General features: G+C 36.1%; 1 protein-coding gene and 1 non-coding gene across 2 annotated transcripts; both read left to right on the plus strand.

Moving 5' to 3' along the window:
* Window positions 1-17,429: 17,429 nt before the first annotated feature.
* LOC126010471 (U6 spliceosomal RNA) lies at window positions 17,430-17,536 on the plus strand. The gene has a single exon (XR_007496499.1). It is a non-coding gene; the product is annotated as a U6 spliceosomal RNA (small nuclear RNA).
* Window positions 17,537-18,039: 503 nt separating this feature from the next.
* Window positions 18,040-18,975, plus strand: LOC126009653 (olfactory receptor 1L4). Its single transcript, XM_049774206.1, has one exon. It carries the CDS (start codon window positions 18,040-18,042, stop codon window positions 18,973-18,975), a length of 936 nt encoding a protein of 311 aa, XP_049630163.1.
* Window positions 18,976-20,817: the final 1,842 nt, after the last annotated feature.

Genomic DNA, 20,817 nt, shown 5'->3' on the forward strand with positions numbered 1-20,817 from the left:
ATATAGAATGATCTCTCTCATAGGTGAGTCTTAAAAGTACACTATTAAGTAACAACAAAGCACTAAAGGCAACTCATGGGACTACTGAGGGGAGAAAGATGGCAAGGAGGGGTACTGGAGTCTTTGGGAGAGAGCAGTGCGTACACTGATAATGGGCATGATGTTACAACTACATGCATGGGAAACCATGATTTTAGTATTGTAAATCATAAAACCACAATCAATTCTGAAACTTTTTAAAAAATATAGAAATTTAAGAAAAAAAGGAAGAAATTGGCTCTGTTATGGTAGAAGTAGAAGTAAAGGAAAGGCACTAGGTAATCTAGTTAATTTACTTAGTTATTTAAAATCTCTCTCTTTGAACTAGAGCCAGTCAGGAGTGATTTCTAAGTGCAGAGCCAGGAATAACCCCTGAGCACTGCCAGGTGTGGCCCCAAATCAAGCAAAATAAATAAATAAATAAATAAATAAATAAATAAAATCTCTCCTCCATGATGCATAGCCAGCCAGAGGGATACTAGAAATGACTAGTTGCCTAGATAGAAATACACTCATATCAAAAGTGGCCCAGCCAGGGGACTAAGGGTGGAGTTATGAGATGCATGCATCCTGGGAACAGTGGTTGAGGGAGGTCAGCACTGGTGGTGGGAATTGCCCTGATTCAGTGTCACTATGCACCTTAAATATGACTGAAAGACTGGTAATTCACATTAGTCTCAATAAAAATTATTTGGAAAAAAAAGTGGTCCAGGAGGAATGGAGCAATAGAATAGCACAGTAGGGTGTTTCCCTTGCACACAGCTGACATTAATTCAATCGACAGCATTGAAAATGTTCCTGAGATCACCAGAAGTGATCCCTGAGGGCAGGACCAGAAGTAAACCCTGAGCATTGCTGGGTGTGGTCTCCAAGTTAACAAAAACAAAAAGGGCAGGGAACAGGGGAGGAAACTTTCTCTTTGATTTCCTCACCTGTGCCCAGGGAAGATCTCAGGCAAAGCAGTTCTCAACCAGTCCACAAGGCTGTCAAACAAAGGAAAACCAAAGAGACAAAGAACACCAGGGAAACAGGACTTGAAGAGTGGGCCATGGAGCCACAGTGACCACTACAGAGCATCAGATTTTAGGCTCAAAATAGGATAAATGATAGCATATATCAAAGAAGCCAAAGCTGGGACCAACCCCACCCAGAAGAGCAAGCATAAAGCACATTAAGGGAGGTGAGCTAGACCTGGCCATGAAGGACAGAGCCAGAGGACCCAGCTGCTGAGTTTTACTCCATGGCCCCTGCACCTCTCCTAGTCAATGAAACTGCAAACATGTAGAAAACACCACACTACACGTGTGACAATGGGGAAATAATTCAGGTCTCCAACATGCATAAAAAATAAAGATGACAGTTCTGATGACCTAAAATGTGTCAACTAACTATAAATTTTCTATTTTAAAAATAGAAAATAGAAACTTCAAATTGAAATAACAGGAAAAAAAACTTGGTGGGAGAAATGAAAACCTCAGTGGAAAGTCTCTCCAACAGAGCAACAAGAGCTGAAGACAAAATTAGTGAGTTGGAAGATAAGAAGCATAACAATTTCATACAACACGGGGCCCGGAGAGATAGCACAGCAGTGTTTGCCTTGCAAGCAGCCGATCCAGGACCAAAGGTGGTTGGTTCAAATCCTGGTGTCCCATATGGTCCCTGTGCCTGCCAGGAGCTATTTCTGAGCAGACAGCCAGGAATAACCCCTGAGCACCGCTGGGTGTGGCCCAAAAAAAAAAAAAAAACAATTTCATACAACAGAAAATATTAAAAAAAGGTTTTAAAAAGTCAGACAAAAAAATCCTCAAAGTATGTGAACAGACAAAAATTGAAGTCTATGATAAACTAAACAGAAAGAACATAAGAATCAATGAAGTCCCAGAGACCCAAGAAGAAAATCCCCATGAAGATTCAATAATCAAGGATATCATTGCTGAAAAACTCCCAGAGCTAAAGACTGCATGCAACCAAAAACTGCATGCCCAAAGAGTACCAGCTAAAAAGAAATAAAAAAAAAAAAAAGCATTGCAAGACACATACTAGTCACAATGATAAATCCCACAGATAGGGATAGAAGACTGAAAGCAGCAAGATCAAAAAGGGAAATTACATTCAAAGGGGATTTACAACAGACCTGTCACAAGAAATCCTCAATGCCAGAAGGCAGTGTTGGAATATAATGACAAAACTCAATGAAATGAATGCTTTGCCTAGGATATTCCAACCAGTCAGACTCATATTCAGAGTTAAAGGAAACATACATAGCTTCACAGATAAACACAGCTCAGAAACTTTACAGACTCAAAACCAGCCTTAAAAGAAAAACTGAAAGGTCTAATTTAAGACAATATAGACCAAGAGACACAACAAACTTCTACACAAAGTTGACACTAAATCCCATGACAATTATCTCTCTCAATGTCAATGGACTAAATGCAACAGTCAAGAGACAGAGAATGGCAAAATGAATCAAAATGCTGAATCCAACATTCTGTTGCCTACAAGAAATATATCTGAATAGTCAAAACAAATACAGACTCAAAATCAAAGGTTGGAGAAAAATTATCCAAACAATTCCCTTAAAAAGCTGGAGTGGCCATATTAATATCAGATAACTTTAAACTTAGAAAATTCATAAGGTACAGAGATGAACATTTTGTAATAATCAATGGACAACAGGAATAAATTACATTCCTAATGAGGGACACATTTCAATGAGGGGCTGGCAAAATATTTAAGACAATTGTTGACAAATCTGGAAAAAAATCATCAATAGCAACACAATAATAGTGGGAGACGTCAACACTGCCCTGTCACCCCTTGATAGGTCAACCAAGTTGAAACCTAAAAATATACTAGCTCTAAAAAGAGAAATGAAAGAAAGTGTCCTAGTAGATGTCCTATGATAGATAGATAGATGATAGATAGATAGATAGATAGATAGATAGATAGATAGATAGATAGATAGATAGATAGGACTCTCTACCCCCATAAAACTGGTTACACATTCTTCTCCAATATACATGAATCACTCTCCAGGATAGACTATATACTGGCCCATAAAACATGCCTCCATAAAATCAAGAGGATAGAAATTGTACGAACTACCTTCTCAGTTCATAATGCACTGAAATTAGAAGTGAACTACAAGCAGATACAAAAAAAATTAACACCTGGAAATTAAACAGTGCACTGCTGAAAAAACAATGAGTCAAAGAGGAAATCAAAAGAAAGGAAATTAAAAGTGGGACACAGCAGAAGCAGTACTAAGAGAAAAATTTATAGTTTTACGAGCACACACCTGGAAGAAAAAAGGGGCCTACATAAATAACTTAATGACACAATTTATAAAATTAGAAAGTGAACCAAAAATAGGTAGGCAGAAGGAAATAACAAAGCTTAGAGAAGAAATTATAAAGTGGAAATCCAAACAATTTAAAAGAATTTAAAAGCAAAAGAAAAAAATAAACAAGATAGATAAATCACTAGCAAAAGTCACAAAGAAAGGGAGAAAAACTTAATAAACCTGTTTAGAAATAAAAAAGTGAGATCACTACAAATGATACCACAGAGATTCAAAGGGTAATTAGAGATTACTTTGAGAAACTCTATGCCACAAAATAAGAGAACCTAGAAAAGTGGATAAATTCTTGGACTCTTATAATCTTCCAAGGTTGAATCAGAATGATATAACATATCTAAACAATCCATCACTATTGATGAAATGAAAGTGGTAATCAAAAGTTTTCCCAAGAAAAAAAGTACAGACCCAGATGGATTCACTAATGAATTCTTTCAAACTTTTCAAGAAGACCTGCTACCAATCTCTTCAGGCTCTTCTAGGAAATTGAAGAAACAGAAGCATGCCAAAATGGTTTTTACAAAGCTAACATCACCCTGATACCAAAAGCAGATGGAAATGCTGCAAAAAAAGAAAGAAAAAGAAAACTACAGATCAATATCCCTTCTGAACACAGGTGCAAAGATCCTAAACAAAATTCTAGCATATAGGATCCAACTCCTCATCAAGAAGATCATACACCATGACCAAGTAGGTTCCATTCCTACTTGCATCATGCATCCATGCAAGGATGGTTTAACATATGCAAATCAATGTAATAATTATATAAAAAGAAAAAATAAAAATTATATAATAATATAAATAGATGCAGAGAAAGCATCTATTCAAAGGTCCAATACCTGTTCATTATAAAAAAAAAACCCTCTCAACAATATGGGAATAGAAGGAACTTTTCTTTTTTTTTTTTTTTTTTTTTGGTTTTTGGGCCACACCCGGTGACGCTCAGGGGTTACTCCTGGCTATGCGCTCAGAAGTCGCTCCTGGCTTGGGGGACCATATGGGACGCCGGGGGATCGAACCGCGGTCCGTCTCCTAGGCTAGCGCAGGTAAGGCAGGCACCTTACCTCGAGCACCACCGCCCGGCCCCAGAAGGAACTTTTCTCAATATAGTCAAAGCCACTTACCACAAGGCCATGGCAAATATTATAATCAATGAAGATAAACTAAAAGCCTTTCTTCTAACATCTCGTACAAGACAAGGCTACCCCATCTCACCATTCCTATATAACATAGTACAGGAAGTAATTGCCATAGCAATTAGGCAAGAAAAAATATATCAAAGGCATGAAGATAGGAAAGGAAGAAGTCAAGCTCTCACTGTTTACAAATGACATGATACTATACTTAGAATACCGTAAAGACTCTACCAAAAAGTTTCTAGAAACAATAGATTAATATAGCAAAGTGGCAGGCTACAAATTAACATGTAAAAATCAATGGCCTTCTTATTAAGAAATAATGATAGAGATGAAATGGACATTAAAAAGCAATCCTGGGCCCGGAGAGATAGCACAGCGGCGTTTGCCTTGCAAGCAGCTGATCCAGGACCAAAGGTGATGGGTTCGAATACCGGTGTCCCATATGGTTCCCCGTGTCTGCCAGGAGCTATTTCTAAGTAGACAGCCAGGAATAACTCCTGAGCAATGCCAGGTGTGGCCCAAAAACAAAAACAAACAAAAAAACAAAAAAACAAAGCAATCCTATTTACAATAGTGTCACAGAAATGCAAATACCTTGGAGTCAACTTTCTAAAAAGGTGAAGGACCTATACAAAGAAAATTACAAAACACTTCTTCAAGAAATAAAAGAGGACACAAAGAAGTAGAGACACATACCCTGCTCATGAATTGGGAGGATTAACATCATTAAAATGACAATACTCCCCAAAGCATTGTACAGATTGAATGTGATCCCTCTAAAGATACCCATGACATTCTTCAAAGAAGTGGATCAAACACTCCTGAAATTCATCTGGAACAATAAATGCCATGAACAACTAAAACAACCCTTAGAAAAAAGAAGATGGGAGGCATCACTTTCCCCAATTTTAAATTGTATTACAAAACAATACTCATCAAAACAGCAGATTATTAAACTACAGACCGTCAGATTAATTGAATAGACTTGAGTACTCAGAGAATGTTCACCAGATATACAATCAATTAATGTTTTATAAAGGAGTTAAGAAACACAAAGTGGAGCAAGTGGTGTTAGAACTACTGGTCATCCACATGAAAATAAGTGAAGTCAGATCTCCATCTTACACCATGTACAAAGGTCATCAGCCTAAAAGTAAGATGCAAAACTAATATGCTCCTAGAAAAATAGAGGGGAAGCTAGATGACTTTCAAGAATAATAATAGCAGTTTTTCATAATTATTAGTGAATTAGCATGATTAAAATAATGTTATTTATTTTGGTGCACAAGTTTACTGCACCTCTATCAACAACTGATTTGCATCATATGTAATGTTGTGTTGTTGCACAGAAACAGAAATAACCAGTGCTTAATAACTCTGAGGTAGTTCAAAATGAGTGCAAACAAAATGAAATAAAAATATATCCAAATTTTTTATACATGAATATACATTTATACATAAAGACAACATGGATTAGTGAAGCTAAATAAAGTCTAAATTCATCCATCTGTAATTGGTCAATCCTGATTTTTAAAATTAGTCTGGCTAAAGAACTTGAAGAGTAAAACTAAAGTCAATCAAAAATAAATTTTATGTTGAGTGAAATAAGTCAGAGGGAGAGAGACAGACATAGAATAATCTCACTCATCTATGGGTTTTAAGAAAAATTAAAGACATTATTGTAATAAGGCCCAGAGTTAAGGGCTGGAAGGACCGGAAGGACTGGCTCACAATTTGAAGCTCACTAGTGTTCAGTGGTGAACACTGTTAGGGAAATAACTACACTAACAAATAGCATGACAATGTTAAAAAATGAGAGAAGTAGAATGCTTGTCACGAATACAGGCATTGGGGGGTGGGTGCATTGGTGGTGGGAATGTTGCACTGGTGAAGGGGGGGGTATTCTGTTTATGACTGAAACCCAACTACGAACATGCTTGTAATCATGGTCCTTAAATAAAGATTTATATATTAAATATATATATATTATTTAGGGGCTGGAGTGGTGGTGCAAGTGGTGTGTATATATATGTAATATATATATATATATATATTCTTGCAGCACTTAGTATAATAGCTAAGATCTTGAATCAACCTAAGTATACAATAGATAGTGGATCATGAAGATGTGGGGCATATATCTACAATGGAATACTGCATAGCCATAAGGAACAATGAAAACATGCAATTCACTGCAATATGGATGGAATGAGAGCATTTCATGTTGAAGGATGTAATCCAGGAGGACAAACACAGAGTTATCTCACTTATATGTGTTAAATAGAATAGCTGGACAATGCAATATAATGTTTGAAAGGGTGATGCCTAGATCACATTTGGCCAGAGTATAGCAGAGAGGAAAAGAAATCAAGGGGGAAGCAAAAAAAAAAAAAAATATATATATATATATATATATATATATATATATATATATATATATATATATATATATATATATATAGGAAGCTGGGGAACAGGTAGTGTAGAGGTTTGAGAGAGTTAAATATCCAAACACAAAGTAAACAACACTGAAAGCAAGAGATTTAAATTTCAACAAGAAAACTTTACAATATGCCTATCAAGATGGCAAGCTGGGGAGAGAGAATGAGTGGAAGGGAAACTGGAAACTCTGGTGGAGGGAAGAAGATTTCTACCTGGTGGTAGAAATGGTGCCTAGTGCTGTGAGGAAAAATAAAGTCATGAAATTTTCCTATACATGGATGGACATGGAAACTATTATGCTGAGTGAAATAAGTCAGAGGAGGAGAAACTGTGAGTGTTGTCTGTGTGTGTTTTTCTACTGTCATGTCTCCTGAACCTCTTGGGAGTGGGCGGAAAAGGGCCCAGAAAAATCACTCTCCCAGAGGCTCATTCTCAGGCATGAATGCCAAGGAACTGCTTCCAATCGTGAAAACCGGCTACCAGCAGTACTTTGCAGAAAGCAGGTCCCCTGTTTGTGACGTCAGGCTGGGAAAATCTACTCCTGCCCAGTGGTTCCTGACTATGAGAAACTGTGAGTGTTGCCTGTGTGTGTTTTTCTACTGCCCTGTCTTCTGAACCTCTCTCTAGAGTGGGACAAAAAGGGCCCAGAAATATCGCTCTCCCAGAGGCTCCAGAAGAGCACTTAGCTCCACTTTACTTCACCACAAGAAGAAAAAAAATCACACTAGGAACAGTGATGGATCACTGAAGCCCAGCATTTCTCTCCGGACTGTCTTCTCTGCTGCATGCTCGGGCCTAAGATTTGATCCTGTGTGAGGCTTCATCCATGGGGGGGCTCCTCTTCCTTGGAGGCGAGTCGACCCACCCAGAAAGGGTGGAGCCAGAGGAGCGTGGCCGTGCACATCATTTAGCCAATGAATACCACCACAACACGTAGAAAAACCCACAATACAAGTGTGACAATGGGGAAACAACGCAGGCCAGCATCAGACATAGAGAATGAAGATGACAATTCTGATGACCAGATAATGACCAACCAACTAATCAACCTCTCAGATAAGGACTTTAGACAAGCAATATGGAAGATGCTCAAAGAACTCAAAGAAACCATAGATCAAGTTGAATAGAACACTAATAAGAAATAAGTCAGAGGAGAGAGATAGACACAGAATAGTCTCACTCATCTATGGGTTTTAAAAAAAATAAAAGACATTATTGGAATAATACCCAGAGACAATAGAGATGAGGGGCTGGAAGGTCCAGTTCACAGTATGAAACTTACCACAAAGAGTAGTGAGTTCAGTTAGAGAAATAACTATACTGACAACTATCATGACAAAGGTAGTGAGTGAGAGAAATAGAATACCTGTCTCGAGTACAGTCGGGGGGGCATGGAGGAGGGAAATCAGGGGTACTGGTGGTGGTAATATTGCACTGGTGTAGGGGATGTCCTTTTATATAACTGAAACACAACTACAAATATGTTTGTAATCATGGTGCTTAAAGATATCAATTTGAAAAAAGAAATGGTTCATAGTATATCTAAAACCCAATTATGAATATCTTTGTAAATCGTGTGTTTTAATAAAATTTTAAACTAAAATAAATAGGCAACCTATAAATGTTAGGAAAGCACACATTGCTTGTAAGAGGAAGATGAACCAGCATTTGAATCTAATAAAACTGAATCTATTGAAATCTTAATCCCATACATATAACATTAGACTTGCACCTAGATACAGATATCCATCAAGTATTGAAACTCAGAGATGTCACAGATTACCCTATCTCCTTCCAGGTAGGCATACATACAACCTATCATGTATTTTCATAGGCATACACATACACAGATATACAATCCATAAATATATGTGGTTCCCATTCATGTGCATGAACACACAACTACCTACTGTTGTTTGGCCCAAATTCCCTTCCCAGGTGGAAGGGGCTACACCTCTGGAGCCCAGGTTCCCAGAGGGCTCCTGGACAGTGTTCGCCAAGGGCTTAAATAAAATCATCTCTTGGGAAGACCACTAGACCAGCATCTCCAGGGATCTGCCACAGGGAGGACAGCCCTTGAGTCTCAATTTCTTTCATCAATTCCTGCTCTAGTTGAGAGAGGAGACAGCACATTGCAGACACTTGATCTGTACTTCAGCCAGCTTTTTTCCTCAGAGATTCAGAGCTTATCTATAACCCCTTGGCGGGCCATCAGCCTTATCCATGCCTTGAGTGCAGGGGTCTTCTCTCTCAATCCCACAGGTATGCAGGGTTAGGAGTATTTGGAACAGAAGCTGTGGGGCCAGCCTCACTTTTCCTAATCCTATTTCTCCTTCATCTCCCTCTTCTTATGCATGCTCCCTCTCTCCTCCTCTCTCTCTCTCTCTCTCTTTCACTCTCTACTCTTCTCTTTCTCTCTACCCACTTTCTCACACATGCTCTGCCACTCTCTCTTAAGGATAATATATTTGGAAAATCTACTTCTGAAAATAGCCCACCTTCTGCCACCAAAGAGCCATTAAGTTACTCCTGAAGGAAGTTTCCTCAAAGAAACCAAAGGTAGAATAAGGCAGGAGTTAGCAGCACTCACTCTGAACCTGAATTCTAACACATAGCTGTGGCCTTAGAGAAGTCAATTAATTTCTTTTAACCATACACTATCCTCACATGGGGTATTGTAAACACTGTTATTCAATCAATGTAAGTTCTTATAGCAGTGTCTGGCATTGTAAGCACCATGTAAGAGCTATTATATTACCTTAATTCAAAAAAAGTTATGCAAAGTCCTATGGTTAAGTGGGTGGGTGTCCCCTGATAGCAGACATGTGCATGTTGGGGTGGTATTGTCAGCTTATCAGAGGAACAACACAGAGATTGGTTATTCAATATAATCTCACTTGAAGCACTGCTGTTCATCAGAACATAATAAAGGTATGTCCAGAAATAGAAAAGAATTGTCACCAAAACATTTTTGGGGCATGTTTGGGCACCTTGCTCTAAAGAGCTGAGCCAAGGAGAAAACACAGTTGGCATATTTCAATGTCCACTTGCCTTGAAATCTAGAATGAACAGCTGAGGAGAACTATTCAGTTCTAAGAAAATAAGACTACCTGATCTGACATGAAAAATTCCAATGGAGAAACGAGTAAGTACAAAAATTATCAACATGTTCTGTATGTCAACAAAGGAAACAAATATCTATTAAGGTTTGAAAGTGTAGTTTAGGTCATTTGAAAGGTTCCCTGTCATTTTTGTTTCTTTCCAAACACTGATGACGGCCCATTACTAAATGTTACTTGTCTACTTTATTTTAACCATCAAAACTAAATAACTCTAGAAAACTCCAAACTCTTTAATTCAGTGGTCAATTTTTGACTAGTAAGACAAAATGGTATTAAACAATAAATTCCATTTACATACTGCTATTCCATGTAAAATGTATTGGAATTATTTCTACAAATGATTGTGATCATTTATATGTATGAAATCAATAATAAAGTTATGAAGCCGTGTAATTCAATAATGTTATTCTAATTGTACATCTAAAAGAAATTAAGTGCACCACTATTTTTACACATAAAAATTGAATTAAAATCTCACGTTTTTTAATCATCACAAAGCATTAACAGAACGTCACTCTATCTTCAATTTATGTGAGTCATACAAAAAAAGAAAGAACTAGAGCATATCAATAGCTCAGAAAAAAAACAATGTATATAATAATCAGGCATAGAAAAAGGACATGTATTTTCCTTGCTGAGTGTGCTCAAAATGACATAGAGGTATTTCACATAGAGGAAGTAATTTGTATTTGAGATTCTTGAATTAATGGCAATAAAGATCACTAAGTCTTTGAAAATTATTCAGTGGATATTAAATCTGCAAACACTTCTGACTCTAAATGCTTTTTCCCTCTACTTTTCCAGTTGTATTGTGTATTATAAACCTAACCCCTAAAGCACATATTAGTACACACAATTTGATGAAGAAACAAAATCCCAGCTATAAAAATGTCAATTATCATTTGAGACACAAATATAAAATAGACAGAAATCACCTCTATCTGATTAGTGGGTATATTGTGATGATATTATTTGCCCTATATATTAGTAAATATATAATATATCAAATTTATCTAAATGGAAATGAGCTAGATATGGCTGGAGAAATATCACTTAGTTATCCAGATTCAAGAGTCAAGGGAATAATCTGGAAATCTTCATCTGGGAAAACAATAATCCAGATATGATGCTAGGCACAGTGAAGGAAATGGAGGAGTCCAGTCAATGAATGCCTGATCCAGAAATATACTGTAAGGTAGTCATCTCAAATTGCAAGGAACTATTATCTTTTAGATTAATAAATTCCAATGCAGCATCCCACAAAAATTTCAAAGAAACAGTAAATTGACAAAAATACTTACATCAGTGCCAACATAGGGAAGCAATATGACCCCATTCCATAATATAATGTGTTTATAGTTATATTCTATCTTCTATAACATATATTTGACCTTTAACAAAATGTCAAAGACAGGACAAGAAAGATAGTAGAATGAGTAAGACACCTACCTTGCATGCAGCCTTCCCGGGTGTGATACCTATATGATCCTGTGAGCCCACCAGGAGTGATTCCTGAGTGCAAAGCCAGTGTAACCCCTGAGCTCTGCCAGGTGTGGCCCCAAATCAAAATTAAAAAAAAAATCAAAGATTAGTATAGTTGATCATTCAAATTCCAGCTCTATCACCCATTAGCTTTAGTATCTTATAAGCTACTGGTCTTTGCTAATTTCTGGTTTTTAACTTCGTAAAATAGTAGTCATAAATAATAGAGTCCAGCTCTTAGAACCTGAGGAGGAGATAAAATGATAAAAGACATCCAGAGCACTTTGTTCAGTGCATGGCATATGTTAAGTACTAGGAACTATAGCTTACCATTTTCCATCTCTTCTCTTTAGATACTGCATGCTATTAATTAATAAGAGCAGGATGCAGTACTTAATAACTCTCCTATTGTGGATATGTAGGTTATTTTCTCTAGATTGTTTTGTTTGTATTTGCTCTTTGGCATTAAAATCAAAACTAAAATTAAGGGGCTGGAGCAGTGGCGCAGCGATAAGACATCTGCCTTGCCTGCGCTAGCCTAGGACAGACCGTGGTTCGATCCCCTAGCGTCCCATACATACTGTCCCCCAAGCCAGGAGCGATTTCTGAGCCATAGCCAAGAGTAACCCCTGAGCATCAATGGGTGTGGCCAAAACCCCTACAAAAAAACCCTAAAATTAAAATGTGTATGAATATATACATATATATGTGTACTAAGCACATATGACTAATAATTTAATCCACAACAACATAATATAAATCTTGGTATATCTTCACTTTTTTGTTTGTCTTTTTTGTTTTTCGGCCATACCCGGTGACACTCAGGGGTTATGGCTATGCACTCACAAATCGCCCCTGGCTTGGAGAACTATATGGGATGCCGGGGATGGAACTACAGTCCATCCTAGGCTAGCACTCACAAGGCACATACCTTATGCCCTACACCACTGCTCCAGCCCCATTTACTTTTTTTAAAAAGCTCTTACCAATGACTATTAAAATTCCACCCACTTTCTACCATTCAATAAATATTTCACTTTTATACATCAATTTAGTTATCCAATATTTATTTATATTTGCTTTTTTAATTCATAATAACCAGAATGGAGTATTTATCTCTCTAACTTATATTACTAGAACCACATCAACTTCCATCCATGATGGTACAAACGGCACTATTTGATCATTTATAGTTCAATAATAGTATATTGAGAATATATATATCATAATATTTATAATAAAGTCAATATCTATCAATGGATACTTGAGATTTATTTCATGCCTTGGTTATTGTGAACAACACCGCAATCAATCTATAGGTGTTAGAAATACCTTTTAGATATTCTTTAGATAGATATTTAAAGTATAATTGTTAATTTCTATTTTTAATTTTTGTGGACTCCATTCTGTTTCCCACCAAACTGCACCAATTTTATTCCCAGGCACCATATACAAGGATTTCTTTTACTCTACACTTTTATTTACACAGTTTTCTCTTGTCTTTTGAATGCAGACCACTCTCACTATTGTGAAATGACCTCTTATTCTAGTTTTAATTTGCATTGTAATAATAATTGAGCATTGGGCCCTGAGAGATAGCACAGCGGTGTTTGCCTTGCAAGCAGCCAATCCAGGACCAAAGGTGGTTGGTTCGAATCCCGGTGTCCCATATGGTCCACCATGCCTGCCAGGAGCTATTTCTGAGCAGACAGCCAGGAGTAACCCCTGAGCACCACTAGGTGTGGCCCAAAAAAATATTGAGCATTTTTATGTGCCTGTTTGGTCAGGTAAGACAATGACCAATTAAAATGAAATATCTCATTTGGAGAAATATCTATTCAGATAAATTGCATGTTCTTAATTTGCTCACATGGGTTTTGTTGGCAAATTGTAATAATATGCTTTGGGTCTTATTCATTATTGAGTGTATATGTTAAAAGATTTCACCCAATCAGTAGATTGTCTTTTGTATTTGTGGGCTTTTTTCTTTCTTTTTCTTTTTGTTCTTTTCTTTTCTTTATGATAGGGGCTAGGGAACCTTTTCTTTGTTTCCTTGGTCATTGGAGTTGAACTCCAGAAGGAAATCTCTAATTTAATATCAAGAACCATATCACCTATGTTTTTTTTTCAAAGTGTTTTCAAAGTTTAAGGCTGTACATTCAAGTCTTTAATACATTTTGAATTAATTTTTATGTATTGTCTAAGGTAGTGATCGGGGCCAGAGAGATAGCACAGTGGTTAGTTGTTTACCTTGCATGCGGCCGACTCAGGAGGGAACTGGTTAGATTCACAGCATCCTATATGAGCCCCAGCCTGCCAGGAGCGATTTCTGAGTGCAGAGCCAGGAGTGACCCCTGAGCGCCCCTGGGTGTGGCCCAAAAACCAATCAATCAATCAATTAATCAATAAAGTTTAAAAAAATAAAAAGTAGTAATCTATTTTCATTTTCTTTTCTCTGTCCAGTTTTCACAACCTATGGAGAAGACTTTCGATCTTTATTTTTGTCCACGTACAATTTTTTGTAAAGCCATGTTTTAGCTCCCAATTCTATCCCATTGATCTGTGAGTATGTTTTAGTCTAAACACCACACTGTTTTTGGAACATGGATTTACTAAAGAGTATGTTTCTTTATGTATTATTGAATAAGGATATGTCATTTTCTAGTTATAATAGACTAAGAAATAGTCTATACTGATAAACACACTGATCAGTGTCTGTATGGATGTTTTTTCTTTCAAATACTATCAACAAAATTGATAGATAATGTGATGTGTGAAAGAATGTTGGAGACTGGCATAACTAAAAGCCCTTTTTACTAAAATCAAAATGGAGTCTCTGAAAGTCTGAGCAAAAGTGACTACGTGACAATTAGCAAAGAATATTTAAGAATTTCTTATTATAAACAATTTGAAGACTTTCTCATACATTGCTTTGCCAAATGTATCTCTAGCATTTTCATTTTGTGGTTAGTTTATATTTAGCTTTACTTATGATCACTTTTGGTATATTTTTATATTTTTAGTATTTTGAGTTTGTTTCCTCTGTTTTTTATTTCATGCATGGGATGGAATCCCAATGGAGATCATTGAAATGTGCTTCTTTTTTTTGTCTGAGCCTGATCTTAGGTTGGTATCTCTTACATGTATGAACTTTTACATTTCTCATCCCTCTGTTGATGTTGTGAAAGAAGCAGGGATGGGATCATACACTTTCACTTTTGATGACACAGTTTAGCTGTGGTACTAATCAGGAGTCTCATTCCTTTACCTGTGCTACTTCCACATGTGTTTACCCTATACTCTTTATAAAGGTTGCATTCTTTAGTTGTGGTGCCCTCACATGTTCTGATTGTAGTCCCCAAAGGGGTAACAAACGTTAGTTGCTTGCAGTGGGTCACATTCCTATTTGATGACCCACCTTTTTTCATTGCAATTCTTGTTTAGAGATTGTACCCTTTCTATACAGTACCCAAACATAGACTGCTATGATGTACCTGAAAATTGTGAATGGACCCAAGATCATATACAAAAGGACTGCTAGGCAAAAACAACAGACTCCTGCTTAGTACATGTAGGCACCAGGAATCAAACCCTAAACTTCACATTTGGCCAACCTTCTCTCATCAGACCCACCTTGTTCTCACTTTTAAATTTGTTCATTCAGTGTGTGGTTATTTCTATGTGAATGTTAGATATAATGTAGATTAACTTTTACAAATTGTCAGCCTGTTGCCACTTGTCACAAAATTAGTATTCCATGTTTTCTCCATTCTCATAACATAAACTAATCCAATACATTAACATCTATATAGATCAAGATCTATTTTACATGCAGACACACAAGTATACAGAAATCTTTATTTTTATCCAGTGACATGAGGTTTTTGTGTACATAGATCATTATCTTGTTGTCTTCCACTAACATGTTCTTTGTTTTCAATGGAAAAGTTTTAGGTCATTATCCTACTTGTTTACAAACCTGTTCTAATTGTTAGCTACTTCCAATGAAATGTAAACAGACCTTTGAAGGAACAAAAAAGTTGCATGGAGTGTTATTTTAAGTCCAGAGTACTTTGTTATTTTGAGAACTGACATCTTTCTAAATCTATTGAGCTGTATTTGGCCTATGTAAATTGAAGGTAAAAAATGAGCTACATTTAATGTATTATAAAATGAGAGCTATTTTATGAGACATAATACAGGTATTTATAATACTATACTCTTAACTGTATATTATCCAACCATTACATATATCAGTTATATATCAGTTTACATAAAAATTTTTCCCTTTACAGATGAAATAAAATAAATATCTACTTTCTTATCAAAGTTCAAATATATTATACAAAATTGTTAACTTACTCATTATGCTAAATATTTATCCCCCAAATTTATCTATTTTAAAACAGAAATATTGAACCCTTTGACAGGCACTTTCTATTTTATCCACCACCTCTTCACCAGCAACCAGGATGCTACTTATTATGAGTTATATTTTTCAATAGAAGAAAATCCTATATTTTGAGAACAGTATGTTAAGTAAAGTTAGAAAGATAAAGACAAACATTATATAGTACTACACATATGTGGAATCTAAAATTTGATAACTAAAAGTTTTAATTGAATCACCATTGAAATTAATATTTTAAATATTAATTATTCTTTAGAAAATATCTCCATTTTAACTGATTGTTGTTTTGTGTTCTAATTTATTCAAGTAATTCTTTCATGATTATTTTCTTTCCTGTCTGGCTTATTCCAAAGTATTATTTTTTGTCATTATCAATTAAAATTTTTTCCATTAAATTTAGGAAGGGCACACCTACCTGCACTCAAGGTTTCTCCAAGTTCTGTGCTTAGGAATAACATCATATGTGGTGCTGAGGAGTTGAACCAGAATCAGCCACATGGGACATAAGTACCTTCCTTCCTGTTCTGTTTTCTCAGACCCTCCATTAAAATTTTTAGGATTTTGCCATTAAAAATTAAATAGAGGAGTTTGAGATATAGTACAGGGATAGGATGCTTGCCTTGCATATGACATGTTTGGATTCAACCCTGGGCCCCACATGGTCCCCCAAGCCTTACTAGGATTGATCCCTGAGTACAAAATCAGGACTAAGACATGAGCATTGCAGATCAATAGGTATGGAGCCCCATCTCCCTTCCAAAAAACTTTAAAAATTTAAATAGGGTTAAGTATTTTAACACCATTTTTGCCATCTTTACAGGTTTAAACTTAACATTTTCATGACTAACTATATACTTATAATCAAATTACTAACAACGATCATAATTTTATCTTTTAAATTTTTATGCTATCTACTGCCTTAATTTGTTTTTTAATGGCAATGTACTTGAAAGGAGGTAACAGAAAACACATTTCCTTTGTCTTTTCTATGACACTAGAAAGAATGTCTCTACATGCAAAGTTTAACATTATTTAATTCAATAGTTTTATAATATTGAGATATTTAGAATGTATAATTCAGTATATTTTAAACATCGGTCTCAATAACATAGAGTATTCCTGAAATGTTCCTGTTAAATGTAGCATTCCTCAACCAAATCTCATAATTATTGTGATTAAGACTATAAGGGGCTGGAGTTATAGTATGGGTGGTGGAGGTAAAATGGCGTGTGCATGGCATGTGGCTGATCCAAATTGATTTCCAGCACCATACATGGTCTCTCAAGACTCCCAGAGTGATCTCTGAGTGTAGAATCAGGAATAAGACCTGAGCTAAGATTGGTGTGGTTCCCAGAAAAAAAAAAAAAAAAAAAAATAAATCAAGACTCCAAATCATTTTATCCAAACAAAAATGCTTATATAAAATTTTAGCAGTGCTCACTTCGGCAGCACATATACTAAAATTGGAATGATACAGAGAAGATTAGCATGGCCCCTGCGCAAGGATGACATGCAAATTTGTGAAGCATTCCATATTTTAAAAAAATTTTAGCAGGTTTGCTGTACTAATAAAGTCTAATCTAACTAATACAAATAATCTGATTAATTATGATTTTCTTTTTTATCTCTATATTTCCATGACCTCAGAACTCCTTGTGGAGCATTTTATGTGAAAGTTAAAGGTGGGACTCAAATTCCCCTTCCCCAAGACATGGGAAAAAAAAGAGGCAAAGAAACTGACAAAAAACAGTGAAACAGAATCTATATGAAGAGGACTGAGAACTCAGAAATACTAGGTAACATATAAGTCTTTAGAAAACTGGTGAAAACTTTAGTATAATAACTTTAAAATTAATCTTAAAATATTTCACTCACCCTTCACCAAATTTTATTTAGTTTTCTGCCATGTCTTAAAAACAATGTTATAAATTCTTTTTAAAACACAATTTTTAATAGGTGCAAAGTGAAGAAAGAAACGTGGTATAAACATTTGTCTTTACTATTTTATTCACTGCTTCCCCAAACCCTGCCAAAAGTCCAGTCATGGAAAATCAGAACTACAGCAACAGCAACTCAGACTTTATTCTTCTGGGCATCTCTTCCAACCCCCGCCTACAGACACCCCTCTTTGGCATCTTCTTCATCATGTACCTGGTCACTGTGGTAGGGAATGTACTCATCATCCTGGCAATCTACTCTGATACCCGGCTCCATACCCCTATGTACTTTTTCCTCAGCAACCTCTCTTTCATGGATATCTGCTTCACAACAGACATTGTGCCCAAGATGCTAGTGAATTTACTTTCGGAGACAAAGTCTATTTCCTACGTGGGCTGCCTGGTGCAGATGTACTTCTTCATGGCCTTTGGGAACACTGACAGCTACCTGTTGGCCTCCATGGCAATAGACAGGCTGGTAGCCATCTGCAACCCCTTCCATTATGATGTGGTTATGAATCCAAGGCGCTGCCTCCTCATGCTGGTGGTGTCTTGCACAATCTCTCACCTACACTCTCTCCTCCGGGTGCTGCTCATGTCCCGTCTGTCTTTCTGTGGTTCCCACGTCATCAAGCACTATTTCTGTGACACCCAGCCTGTGCTAAAGCTATCCTGCTCTGACACATCCTCCAGTCAGCTTGTGGTCTTAACCGAGACCCTGGCTGTCATTTCTACCCCTTTCTTGTGTATCCTCTTCTCCTACCTGAGGATCATCATCACTGTGCTCCGGATTCCTTCTGCAGCTGGGAAGTGGAAGGCCTTCTCGACCTGCGGCTCCCACCTCACTGTCGTTGCCTTATTCTATGGCAGCATCATATATGTCTATTTCAGGCCCCTATCCATGTACTCAGTCGTGAAAGACAGGGTAGCCACGGTGATGTACACGGTAGTGACACCTATGCTGAATCCTTTTATCTACAGCCTGAGGAATAAAGATATGAAAAGGGGGCTAAAGAAATTAAAGGACAGAATTTACTCATAGGAAGGCAAATAGATTCAATGGCATAGATATGACTTAAGAGATGATGAAATTATATTTCCTACCAATTTTACACAGAGTATAAAAATGGTCGTGTGAAACTCTATACAATTTTAGAAAAACAAATTTCCTGGAAGGGAATTTCAAAGATTCTTGGAAGCATGATTTAATATTTTTCTTAATGAGGGATTAAAAACTGATAAAAGTACACAAAGAAAAAAAAAAGGAAAAGCATTTCAAGTAGCAAATTATCCAGCCAGAAAAAAAATAACAAATAAACACTGGGATATGTCTGCAGGATAGTTAAAAAATCCTATCCAACTAGGTCAGTTTGAGAGCCAGAGAGAGTTTGAAATAAAGTGAAAAATGAAAGATTCTGCACATCAGTCTTATTTCTCTGCTAACACTAAAAGGTCATCACTGTGAGAATTACCATACTCCCCTACCTTCTTAATTCTTCTTTTTCCAGAGTTTTCTCACTGGAATATCCTCTTACCCTAGAAAAAATGAAAAGTCATATCAATGGTAATAACTAGGTTATATTATTAAAAAAAACCAATCCCAAAGATGGACTTTAAAATACAATAATAACTACTTTATTAATTACATATCAATAACATTAAAGTGTAAATTATTTTCCAATTATCAGGAAACTACTAATACAAAAAATAAACTCAATTTGTAAGAGCCTTTAAATATTGTGCAGGCTCTGACGACACCAGTCAATGCCATAGAGTTAACAGATGGATCAGAAAACTGCACCTTGCCTTCTGCTGCTTACAAGAGACATAACTGAATAGTGTAGTGATAAGCACAGACTTAAAGTAAAGGATTAGAAAAAACTCTTACAGGAAATAGTAACCTAAAATTGCTACTTAGAAAAACCATACAATAAATCTTAACTCCTTAGGCCTCAAAAAAAAACATAAAACAATCACAACAAAATTGCAACTGCCGTATTTACCCTGATAAAATAAAATTTTCAATAAAATGGTTAGTATGGTACAGAGAGAAAAACAGTTTAAGGTGTTTACTTGCATGAGGCTGTCCTTTATTTGATCCCCACCGCCACATAGTCCATTGAGCAGAGTCAGGAGTAGATCCTGGGAATCAACCAAAAAATAACATAAAAATAAAAAGAATGATTTCCTATGAAGATATGTACATTATATAATGTCAAGGGTAATAGATCAAGATTTAACATTCGTTAATATAAATTCATCAAATGAAGAATTATTGAAATACATAACACAACTGATAATATAAGTGTGGAAATATATTATCAACACAATGATACTAAAAGATTTCAGCACACACCTCTCCCTCTCAATTCTCAATAGGACAACTAGACAAAATTTTGAAAAAGGAAATATTGGACATAAAGGGGAAATAAAGGAAGAGTTGGGCTAAATAGACAAGTATAGACATGTAGAACAATTCACCCTGAAAAAAAAATTAAGTACAAATAATTGTCAAGTATACATGGGACATTCTCCAAGATAAAACACATGCTGGGAGATTTTTTTAAGTCCATAAAATCAATAAAATAAAAAAATCATATCATGTATCCCCTCAGATCACATGCCTTGAAGGTAGAAATAATCCATGATAAAAAAGAAAAAAAGCTTCAAACACTTGGAACCTAAATAACATAGTAGTAAACAACTAGCTGGTCAAAGAGGAAACATAAAAGGTTTGTAGTAAACAAATGAAAATTTTACCATATGGGACACAGTTAAAGTTGTTATCAGAGGGACATTCATAGCACTGTAGGCATCCACAGTGAAAAAATGAACATCCAAATAAACAAACTAATTTCACATCATAAGAAATTAGCACAAAAGT

This window comes from Suncus etruscus, chromosome 5 (genome assembly GCF_024139225.1).
Source record: "Suncus etruscus isolate mSunEtr1 chromosome 5, mSunEtr1.pri.cur, whole genome shotgun sequence".
NCBI classification, from domain to species: Eukaryota; Metazoa; Chordata; class Mammalia; order Eulipotyphla; family Soricidae; genus Suncus; species Suncus etruscus.